This window comes from Aquarana catesbeiana, linkage group LG03, assembly GCF_042186555.1.
Source record: "Aquarana catesbeiana isolate 2022-GZ linkage group LG03, ASM4218655v1, whole genome shotgun sequence".
Classification (NCBI taxonomy): Eukaryota; Metazoa; Chordata; class Amphibia; order Anura; family Ranidae; genus Aquarana; species Aquarana catesbeiana.
Window position 1 is genome coordinate 85298192 of NC_133326.1, and position 12204 is coordinate 85310395.

The 12204-nt window shown below is 43.0% G+C and overlaps 1 protein-coding gene across 4 annotated transcripts in view; it reads right to left on the bottom strand.

Moving 5' to 3' along the window:
• NEDD4 (NEDD4 E3 ubiquitin protein ligase) overlaps positions 1-12204 on the bottom strand; it is a 319479-nt gene that overhangs the window by 107427 nt on the left and 199848 nt on the right. For all 4 annotated transcript variants that reach the window (XM_073618773.1, XM_073618772.1, XM_073618769.1 and 1 more), the window contains one exon: positions 545-705. In XM_073618773.1, coding sequence (XP_073474874.1) covers positions 545-705 — 161 coding nt within the window. The remainder of the gene's footprint in view (positions 1-544; positions 706-12204) is intronic.

The window sequence follows — 12204 nt, forward strand, 5'->3', positions numbered from 1 at the left end:
ATAGGGCCCGAGTCCAAGTCTAAAAATTGCATGTATACAAAATATCTCCTCACTTGCTGTATTCAATGACTTCCTCTCTCAGTTAAGCATTGCTAGCTCAAGCGTTCAGGAACACAAACTACACTTCCACATATTTTACTTACCTGAATAGCTTAGTTTAAAGTGACAACAAAGGAGAAGCTCAAAGAGGAGGACATTTCTGAGTAGCTATAGCTGCACCAAGGACCATGAGATAACCCGTTCAGAATACCTGATTACAATTTGTAATTATTAAACTATGGTAACTAGGGGTGTAAAAAAGGGTATAGGTTGTCCACCCCAGATCATCAATGCAAGTAAACGTAAATAAGGTGTATTAAATTAAGTCACCTGTCACTTGATGAGATCCCCATCCAAATTTTACTGGGGGCCCTGTGATTTATATTTATGTTACTGGGGTTAATATGTTTTTTTTTGTGATTTGAAAAACACACCTAAATGATTATGAACAGCTACCGTGATTTAGGACACCATTGTTAACTGTGATATTGTTTAAATCACTTACTGAATAGTAGGCCTTTGCCATTGTGTTCTTTTAAATTGATGGCTGATATAATACGTTCTACCAAGGATATCTTGTCTCTCTTCCCAGCCAGGAGGTAGTGGAGAATCCTGCTGTTGTGGCTGGCAAAGAACATCTGGTTGGTCCAAGATAATCCAGCCGGGCTATAAAACAAACAGGCATTGTTACTCCTGGGAAAAAGTGGTTCCTTATTTGGTTTTATAATCAAAAGTGAGGGAAATGTTGCAATGTGAGCTACATAAAAGTTCGCCATAAACTATACCACATTTATAAACACTTTCCGTAGGAAGAACTTTTTGAAGACAATGTGGGAATTAGCCCAGGTTAAGCACAAACTAAACAGGCCAATTAGAAGCGATTTTAAAGATGAATTCTAGGTACTCTATAATTTAACATAATGTCCAGTTTGGACAATAGCAACTATGCATATACTATACTGGCCAACGTCCCTGAAAGTTGGAAGCATCTTGAGTAGACACTGCTACTCCAGGTACCTTCGTTCTGAATGAATACAAAGTGTTATCTGATTGAAAAAAAGGTGGAGTGTGTGACATCACCGCCCCACCTGTCCACCTCTTCCAATCAGAGAACGCTTTGTATTCATTCAGAAAGTGCAAAGCATTCTCTGAATGGTTCCCAAGCCCAGCGGCCAACCTCCTGTGTTTAGAATGCATCATGCCAGCCACTCAGCAGTGGAGATCACTCAAGTAGCAGTGTCTATTCCAGTGATTTACAGCTTTCAGATGCATCAGCTAGGTATTGTGTTGTGTGTATATATATATATATATATATATATATATATATATATATATTTTTTTTATATTTTTTTCTTTACACTGTTCAAAGCTGGACCACTGTAACAATGTAAAAATATATATGGAATTAGTCTATAAGCCCAAACTCTAAGTCAGCAATTCTCTTAACAATTCTCTCTGAACTTCTTCCAACACACGATTATAACTGCTAATTGATTGATTTATCTTGAATGATGGCAACAACATATAAACTTGTAGAAGTTACAGTAGAAGTCAGTGGTGATTAAGTTGGAATGGTTGATCTCAGGAATCAGGCTCGGTTCACACTGGTGTGATGCGGAAACCCTACGAATCACACAGTGGTTCACACTGAGATCTGTGAACCGCTGGGGGTGTCAATGTAAAGTTAATGACACCCCCAGATTGGTTCGCAGATCGCAGTGCGAACTGTAAAATGGTGCAGGAATCGGATCGCATAGGTGTGAACATCCATGCGATCCGATTCCAGTGTGGACCAAAGAAAAGGGTCCTGCGCCATTTTGATGCAATTTCAGCCAGTTTGTATGGCTGAAATCCCATTGCACATACATCGCGGGTGATCTGCACAGCAATGCAGTGCAAATCACATGGGATGTCTGTCATCGCACTAGTGTGAACTGGGACTCAGTCTTGGGAGATTTCCATTTGCACGGTTGAAAATCACTTCAAATGGTTCCCCTGTTTTTTTAAGGCCTATCTATTACACACAAAGACATGCTGTAATGGCAGCAGAGTGCATGTCTACTTGCCGGGTAAAAATAGATCGTTCCAAATATCAGACCTTTAGGTACTGTCTGTGAAAATGCCGAAAGGAGAATTGCGGGCTATATCATGTTGATTTTAACCCACCTCAGGAGCAAAGTTCTCCCCCCTTACCCAATATCCCAGTAACATTTTGCATATATGGGGGTTTATTTACTAAAGCTAGAGAGGACAAAATTAGTCACAATTCTGCAGAGAAACCAATCAGCTTCTAAACTCAGCTTGTTTAATTAAGTTTTAGCAATAAAACCTGGAAGCTGATTGGTTTCTCTGCAGAATTGTGACTAATTTTGCCCTCTCTAGCTGTAGTAAATGAACTCCATGGTGTTGGTCTGTTTCAGGTCTGAATGCAGCCCAAAATTTGGGCTGAAATCGGACCTGAAATGGTAAATGGGGACGCACCGGACTCCTGCTGTGAGCCTGAGTGTGCTGCAGTGTGAACCCAACCTTAGGCTGCGTTCACACTGCTACAACAAACACTCCGACATTGGGAGCACGTTGCATGACATGTATAAATCAATGGCTCCTTATGAGAGCCGTCTTAACTGGTCTGACACAAGTCGGTGCGACTTTAAAAAAGATTCCTGCATGACTTTGTTCCTGCTTTAGCCCACTGAATATCACTGAAGTCGGATCAAAGAAGGATCCTTGTCCTAACCATCCGACTTGGGACATCCAACATGGTGATTACAGCAGCAGGAAAAGGAATTTATGTCACACTGGGATTTTGTCTATGTCTCTGTGTGTCTATGTCTCTGCAGCCTCTCACCCCTCTCCTCTTCTGTGTGGTCAAAGGACAAGTCAGACTATCTCAAAGTCAGAGCAAAATCGTATCCTGTTCATTCAAGTCGGATGGAAGTAGGACCAAAGTAGGACCGATGTCGGATGCTGAAATTTCAGTGCATCTCTACTGCATATACATGTTATATATACTTTACAAAGGACTTTGGGGGCTCATTTAGACGGTCCTTTCCTGTATTTGACATGCATTTAAACTGCAAGTCAAACACAGGTCAGCAAAACCCTACTGACTATTTACATGCACACAGTAGTAGTAAGAGAAGTGTTTAGAGGCTGAAAAAACCCATCATTGCACATTAACCACTTCCGGAGTGTCTCGCGACAATATACGTCGGCACTTTGAAGAGGGATATCGTTGTTATGGCAGCAGCTAGCTGCCATAACCCCGGTATCCTCTTCTTCAGTGAGCGTTCCGGTTTCAGATAAAAGTGGTCTCTGCAGCGGATTCCCGGCAATATCACTTTTATCGGTGGCGGAAGAGGGCCCCCTACTCCCGCCGCTGGCAGCGGCGATCAGGTCCTTCTTCCTGCTTGACATGGAGCTGAGTGAGGGGAAGATGGCCCCCCAATGGCATACCATTGCAAGGCACAGTTCTGGCCAAGGTTACAAAAAATTTCTGCTGCACTTAAGGTTCCTAAGAGCACAGTGGTCTCCATAATCCTTAAATGGAAGACGTTTGGGACAACCAGAACCCTTCCTAGAGCTGGCCGTCCGGCCAAACTGAGCTATCGGGGGAGAAGAGCCTTGGTGAGAGAGGTAAAGAAGAACCCAAAGATCACTGTGGCTGAGCTCCAGAGATGCAGTCGGGAGATGGGAGAAAGTTGTAGAAAGTCAACCATCACTGCAGCCCTCCACCAGTCGGGGCTTTATGGCAGAGTGGCCCGACGGAAGCCTCTCCTCAGTGCAAGACACATGAAAGCCCGCACTGAGTTTGCTAAAAAACACCTGAAGGCCTCCAAGATGGTGAGAAATAAGATTCTCGGGTCTGATGAGACCAAGATAGAACTTTTTGGCCTTAATTCTAAGCGGTATGTGTGGAGAAAACCAGGCACTGCTCATCACCTGTCTAATACAGTCCCAACAGTGAAGCATGGTGGTGGCAGCATCATGCTGTGGGGGTGTTTTTCAGCTGCAGGGACAGGACGACTGGTTGCAATCGAGGGAAAGATGAATGCGCCCAAGTACAGGGATATCCTGGATGAAAACCTTCTCTGGAGTGCTCAGGACCTCAGACTGGGCCGAAGGTTTACCTTCCAACAAGACAATGACCCTAAGCACACAGCTAAAATAACAAAGGAGTGGCTTCACAACAACTCTGTGTCTGTTTTTGAATGGCCCAGCCAGAGCCCTGACTTAAAGCTAATTGAGCATCTCTGGAGAGACCTAAAAAAGGCTGTCCACCAATGTTTACCATCCAACCTGACAGAGCTGGAGAGGATCTGCAAGGAGGAATGGCAGAGGATCCCCAAATCTAGGTGTGAAAAACTTGTTGCATCTTTCCCAAAAAGACTCATGGCTGTATTAGATCAAAAGGGTGCTTCTACTAAATACTGAGCAAAGGGTCTGAATACTTAGGACCATGTGATATTTCAGTTTTTCTTTTTTAATAAATCTGCAAAAATGTCAACAATTCTGTGTTTTTCTGTCAATATGGGGTGCTGTGTGTACATTAATGAGGAAAAAAATGAACTTAAATGATTTTAGCAAAAGGCTGCAATATAACAAAGAGTGAACAATTTAAGGGGGTCTGAATACTTTCCATCCCCACCATATATTAAATATAATATTCACGTCCAGACGAAGCTACACAAATCTATGTTGTGAAACGCGTTGACGTCATCCCGTCCGGACGTCATGCCTGCTGTCATCCCCCGTTGGGGCTAGCCGGCTCACCGATCGAGAGGACGTTCCGCTCCATGCTGTGAACGAACCGTGGGGAAGGAAATAGATGCAGCTGCACGGCCGTCCATCTACCCCTACGAACTACACTTCTGATCCAGGGGTGTGTGATCAACCATACCGGGACAGCGCTTGGTACCATTCATAGCAACCAGTGGAGCAGCTAAAACATACAGAGGCTACCGCTACCCGGCATCACATAAGGATTCCCAACTGGGACCCGGGAGTGGTAACGTATACAGCCATCTGTATATGGAGTGCAGTTTATGCACAGTATTGTCTGTTCCAATTACAGGGAGGCTATATGTAGGAGTACCCATACCATTCCGGAAAGTACTGTATATGACAACAGCATAGCTGTATACTACTTTGAATTCTGGTTATCACAACCCATCTATTTCACATGGAAGGCCGGCATATTTTCGCCATCTACATCAATTGATGTCCTAGGACACGATCTTTAACCTCTCTCCCCCACAGCCCTCGCCCCTTCCCTACCCATTCCACCACCCTTCCCCCCCTCCTCCCCCACCCCTACCCCACCACTTGAGCCACCTCTCCCCCGGGGGTATTGATGTCTGCTCCAGCAAAACCTCATTCAGCAATTGCTGTATACTCCTCACTGTGGGTTTGCGCAGACATCAATAAGCTTTGACGTCCGGACGATGGTTTTTTGTATGTTTTGTTACCTGTTCCCCATGTCTGTGTGTCTTTCGTTTTTTGATCAATCTAGGCTTTGGTCATATTTTACTAGGGCTAGGTCACTCTATGGTGAAGCTACTGTATATCTCTTCATGTTTTTCTACTGTGTACCCACAATAAATTATTTCTTTTGATATATACATCCTTTTCATTGCCTTTCCAATAAGCCCCGCTGTTCTTTTGGTCCCCATCTGTTTGGGACATATTCTTTGGTTTGCTAAATATAATATGGACATTATAAGGCAACAATTGCAAGCTATGACCCCACAGTGAGATTCCCCCCACTTCCTGTTCTGGAAGGTAGTGTGGGGACATCTCCTGCAATGATGTAACCCTGTTAGATGTTCTAGTTATGTAAAAAAGAATATATAAAGCTAGCTTTTTTTTCTGATTTGGCTAAATTATGGAAGAGTTAAAACTCCATTTATTTATTTTTTTCCCATCTGGGCACCATAGACACAGCAGATAGTGAAAGGAAAATGCCCTCGGAAACAGTTGTCACAACAACTGGAGTCCCCATTGGAAGGTTACTCTCTTTTCCTGCTCTGGGGACAACTCAAAGTTTTGGATTTTCATATGGAGTCACTGGCACAAGGAGCTCTTTATCCTGGTGACCAAAAGGAAAAAAAAATGGAGTTGTTACCAGAAGGGGAGGGGGTTCTAACCCTTCATTACTCAACAGTCCAAAACTTAGATAAAAATGTGGATGTGGAACCATGAGGCACCGATAGGATAATATTAAATGTGCAGAAATAGTGATAATGTGAAAAAAAACAAAAACATTTACATTGTTTTATGTGAAAAACAATGTAAATACAAGTACTATACTGTATGTGTGCAATAAAGATTGGCACCAAAACAGGAACAGAGAAGAAATCCTCCAATGGTGACAAACAAAAAAAAAAGAGGGGGGAGGGAAAGTGAATGAAGGCTGCCCTGTGCATGAGCCCTTAAGGGCCATTAAGGAAAACACATGGCAGTTCTGAGGCTGTGTTTACACTGTGCTGCAGGCAAAGCAGATCAAAAAGCAGCCTTTTCTCGTTTCATTTTGCGTTTGCCATTCAAACACATGCATTTGGTTTGAATAGCAAATTTTAATAGAAAACCCCATCAACAAGAGCCCCAAAGCTCATTTTTTAGCCACCTCAATAAAGTTATGTTTCATTTTCCAATACCCAGTTATGTTTTAATAATTTAATACCAAGGATTCTAAGGCTGTGTATTTGAAATCACTTTCATCTTTCTCTACTGATAGCACATGCAAGGCAGGTGGGGAACTTCTGTAACCACTGGGTGGAGAAGCCCCTGTGTGTCAGAACAAGGCAGCTAACATCACGCCTTCAGATGTAATCTGGATATAATTTTATATTCACCTTTTTCTCCTCAGGGGGCAGAATCAAGCTATGTAGAAGCATTGTAATTACACTGTATTACAGAGTGCTCTATTAGTGGTATTAGAAGCCCAGACGCTGATCGATTAATCTCTTGGACTGTGCACTAGACCCCATCTGACAGGCACCAGCTCTCAGATGTACACTAGCTGGGACATGTAGCTAGCAGCTACAGCTAAAAAGAGAGCGCTGACTGACGACAGTAGTTAAAGTGGAGTTCCAACGCTCCAAAAAAAAAATTAGTAATGTGTTTAAAAAAAATTAAAAAAAAACATTTGGAGAAAAATTTTTTTTTTACTCACCTCTAAATGCCTGTCGCTAGGGGGTCCCTCGTAGTCTGCCTCCTTCGGTGCCTGGGCTCCTGATGTCACTTCCCTCGGCGCAGGAAGGGAGATCGCCTCTCTCCCCTCCCTCTTGTCAATCATCTGGGACACGTGACCGGTCCCAGATGATTGCGGGGCCAGGGACAGCGCGCGGCGTGGCTTGCGCATGCGCAGTGGGTGCCCGGCTGTGAAGCCACAGCTGGGCGACCACAGTTAGAATGCCGGCGCCGCCGAGCGGAGGGGGGATGAACGGGGCTTCGACCCCCCCCCCCGCATCGCTGGACCCTGGGACAGGTAAGTGTCCAATTAAAAGTCAGCAGCTGCAGTATTTGTAGCTGCTGACTTTTAATTTTTTTTTTTTTAAATGGGAACCCCACTTTAAAGGTTAATCTAGACAAACATCTAAACAGAAGAAATATGTATAAGACCCCTTTCACACTGAAGGTGGTTTTCAGGCATTTTACGCTAGAAATAGCGCCTGTAAAGCACCTGAAAAATGCCTCTCATGCCTCCCCAGTGTGAAAGCCCGAGTGCCTTCACACTGGGGCGGTGTTCTTGCGAGACGGGAAAAAAAAGTCCTGCAAGCAGCATCTTTGGGGCAGTTTGGGAGGGCTGTATACAGCGCTCCTACACCGACCCTGCCCATTGGAAGGAATGAGCAGCACATCCGAAGCGCCTGAAAAGCAATTCAAAAGCGCTGCAACACGGGCAGTTTTAACCCTTTCTTTGGCCACTAGCGGGGTTTAAAAGTGCCCTGCTAGCGGCCGAATAAAGCGCTGCTAAAACAACGCTAAAGTGACCCTTTACCGCCACCGCGGCTACAATGTGAAAGTAGCCTAAAGGGAACTGTTTTACCTGTCAAAGGGTTTGCATTTCTTGCCCATTCAGTCAAATCTACACAGGTATGCCAGACAGCACAGTGAGGAAGATGAGAACACTTTATTAAGAATACAGTGGTACGGGTGTGTAGCTGAATTCTAGGATGGCGGCAGCTCCCATTCACACATCTGACTGGGCATCTTGTACTGCCTGATCTGTCTACAGTACACTGTGTCCACAATCCTCCCTTGCACATCCCCAGCCACCATGCTGGTGAAAAGTGACCAACTGGCAGACAAGCTGGTGGGGTTTGCCAAGGACCAGAGGCAAGATGGCAATGCTGCCATTTTCCCGGAGGGTCCAGTGCTGGCTTCTTTACAGAAAGCACATCTATTATCTACACTGCTATCTGAGGGGGCTGGAGAGTGCTGATAATGAGGATACAGTAGATAACTATAATGAATGCCCTGCTACAGACAGTGTCAGAGCTATCAATGTCCCAGGTAATGCATGCTATTAAGAAATGTCAAACCACACAGACTCAAAAAATTGAGGCAGTAAAAATTAATATCTTAATTTCAGAAACTGGGTTTGGGAGAATAAACAGAGACTAGTGGATTTAGAGCAGATGTAGGCAATGTTAAAGAGATGGAGATCTACTTGAACAACACTGCCTTTGTGTCTACTGCGAGTGATAATACATTGTTAGCCCAAAACGTAGATCGCAAACACAATGGGGTTGATTTTAATAACAGCAAATAGACTCTGCATTTTGCAAATTGCAGTTGCTCCAGAGCTTAGTAAATGAGGTAAACCTTCATTTTGTAAATACCACCCAATCACGTGCAAGGAAAATTTAACATTCATTACATAAAATTTTTGGACTTTATATGAGACAATGACTGCTACAGAGTTCGTATGTCTCCATCCCTGAATAATCTCGAAAAAAGAGGGGAACCAAACCAGAACCAAATGAATCAATTAGTAGATACTATTTAATGGTGCACATGGATGCATGTGGGACAGTAAATAACATGTAATAAATAACATGATACATATATGTTATTTAAGTTACTATATTATCTGGTATTTAAATTTTATTACAGACATACCTATAATCGCATTTGCTCCTGATGAGTGGAAGTTATCCACGAAACATGCATAGAGATATATCGATGTATTGTCACAGCTACCATGCGTCTACTATGAGACTACCTTGAAGAAATTTGAATCAATTTTACATTATCATGTGTGCAATCAATCATGTCTATATGCAAGTTTGGGCTACATTTAATGCATTTTAATACATATTATTTACTATGTAGGAACACTTATGTATGTGTATACATTTATATGTGTTTATTATGTTATTTATTACATGTTATTTACCGTCCCACATGCATCCATGTGCACCATTAAATAGTATCTACTAATTGATTAATGTGGTTCTGGTGTGGTGCTTCATATAATGTCCCACCATTCCCCTTTCCCCTCTTTTTTTCAAGGAAATAGAAAAAAACAGCATATTTGATTGCATATGATGTGATGAGAGAAGTCAGCACAGCTTCTGGTCATTTATCAATTTAGCACTCCTGTGACCTGTTTTCAGCAGAGAATGGTCTTAAGTCCGCTCTCTGCTGACGTCACTGGAATAAGTCCAGGCACCACGTCACGACGACAATAAAGTCTGGATCCACCAGGTGCCTTGATGATGCCTGTCTCAGCCTCTCGGCGAGCCACTGAGAGACAGATGACCGCTCCCCGCCCCTCCACAGCTCGGCGCTCCAGTGAGCATGGAGGAGCAGAGAGTAGAGCTGCTGACAGGCAGCAGCTCTCTGTTTGGGGAGCTGTGAGAACCGAGCCATCGGCGGTGTTCGATGGCTCGGTTTTCGGTGCAGCATCGGTGAGATGCTGCATCCACCTAGGTAAGTATGACGGGTTAAAAAAAAAATACTTCTCATTTAATTAAAACATATTCATGCTTTAACACCAAATTGGGGTTGGGCAGTTTTGTATGTAGTGTAATGTCAACTCATTTTTCTTTTGTTATTAAGGTTTCAATAATAAAATAAAAGAATGAAAAACTGTGAAAGAATGATATAACCACAGCATTATATCTTAGGTGTACAGCCTAGGGACTGAACACCAAAGTGGGAACCATCAATGACATCTTGGGTTCCTAAATAGTTAGACATATTTATTATACTGGGAAGCATTACTGAGAAGGTGGGTATGGAACACAGCAAGCTGAGAAAAGGTGTTCTGTAAAATTGCATACTATTCTCTGAAGCATAAGCAATATTTTTTTTTAAGGATCTCTCCCAACACTTATTCAACTGGATTCTCATAACTGTTGGATTCTAGCAAATTCCAACCCCCCCTTAAGTCTTCATAATAAAGTGTCACTCATTCTAGTTTTCTCTTTTATGCAAAGAAAAATATTTAATCAAAATAGATGACCACGGAACACCCAAAAGTTAAATTTAAATATGTATATTTTTTTCATTAACTGAACCTTTAGAAAATACTTTAATTTTGCCAATTCAATGCAGAACTGCAACAGATTAGTGTTTGAACACTGCTGATTGGCATTCTCAATTCCTTGGATATCTTTTTATATCCCTTTCCTGTTTTATACAGTTTAATTACCTTTTCCCACAGATCCTTTGACAATTCTTTTGCTGGCGACTCGACCATGAAGCCCATCTTTCATTAAGTGCCTCCTTATTGTGCATCTTGAAACAGCCACACCACATGTTTTCAGAGAGTCCTTTATTTCACCTGAAGTTCTTTGTGGGTTTTTCTTTGCATCTTAAACAATTTTCCTGGCAGTTCTGGCTAAAATTTTAGTTGGTCTGCCTGACTGTGGTTTGGTTTTAACAGAATCCCTTTTTGATTAGAGTTTGAACACTGCTGATTAGCAATCTCAATTCCTTGGATATCTTTTTATATCACTTTCCTTTTTTATACAGTTCAACTACCTTTTCCTGCAGATCCTTTAACAATTCTTTTATATTCCCCATGACTCACAATCCCTAAATGTCAGTGCAGCACTGGATGAAAGATGCAAGGGTCTGTCAGGACTCCAGAAACTCACTGACCTTTTATACACACACACACACTAATTACAAGCAAACAGATCACAGGTGAGGATGGTTACCTTTAATAGCCATTCAAACCCCTTTGTGTCAACTTGTGTGCATGTTATCAGGCCAAAATCACCAGGGTGTGCAATCTTTTGATCAGGGTCATTTGGGTAGTTTCTGTTGTCATTATGATTTAAAAAGAGTAAAGACAGTTGATTGATAATAAATGGCTTCAGCCAAACACTAACCATGAGTGAAATATATCATATATACATATATATATATATATACATATACATACAGTGGGGCAAAAAAGTATTTAGTCAGCCACCAATTGTGCAAGTTCTACCACTTAAAAAGATGAGAGAGGCCTGTAATTGTCATCATAGGTATACCTCAACTATGAGAGACAAAATGTGGATACACCACCTACCAGTAAGTAGCGTCAGATCCCCCCCCTCCCCCCCTTCGTCCGCTGGCCCATCCGTACAGGTAAGCCTCTGGGGGTACTCTAGCAGCTGATCCAGGGGCCAAGTCCGATCGCCCCTCGGGGGGTCAGGAAGGAATTTTTTCCTCTGCTGCACCATTGGCCCTCGCAGCTAGGGGTTTTTCGCCTTCCTCTGGATCAACGACAGGGGGGGTAGGCAGCCGTACGCACCTATATTAGCCCATCGCCACACCACTCCAGAAGCAGTGGGTAGCCATCAGACCCCTCCATCCCCCTGCAAGTGCTTCATCACCACATCAGTACCACCATCAGAACACCCTTCCTACTAGCAACACCGTCTTCCTCATCATGTGCAACTTCAAATACACAGCAGACACCCTCCACAGGCTAAGAAACACTGCCGCAACTTTACCGACCGCCACTCAAAAAAGACTAAAAAAAGAAGAATTACTAAGGACCAACCCACAATCAACCAGGAAATGCAAGGAGACACCGATCCAACCGCAACAACTAGCATGCGCCCTGATCAACACCAGATCGGCAGTCAAGCACAGGCTGGAAATCCACGACTTCGTCATTGAAAACAACATAGATTGCCTCTTCATTACAGAAAGCTG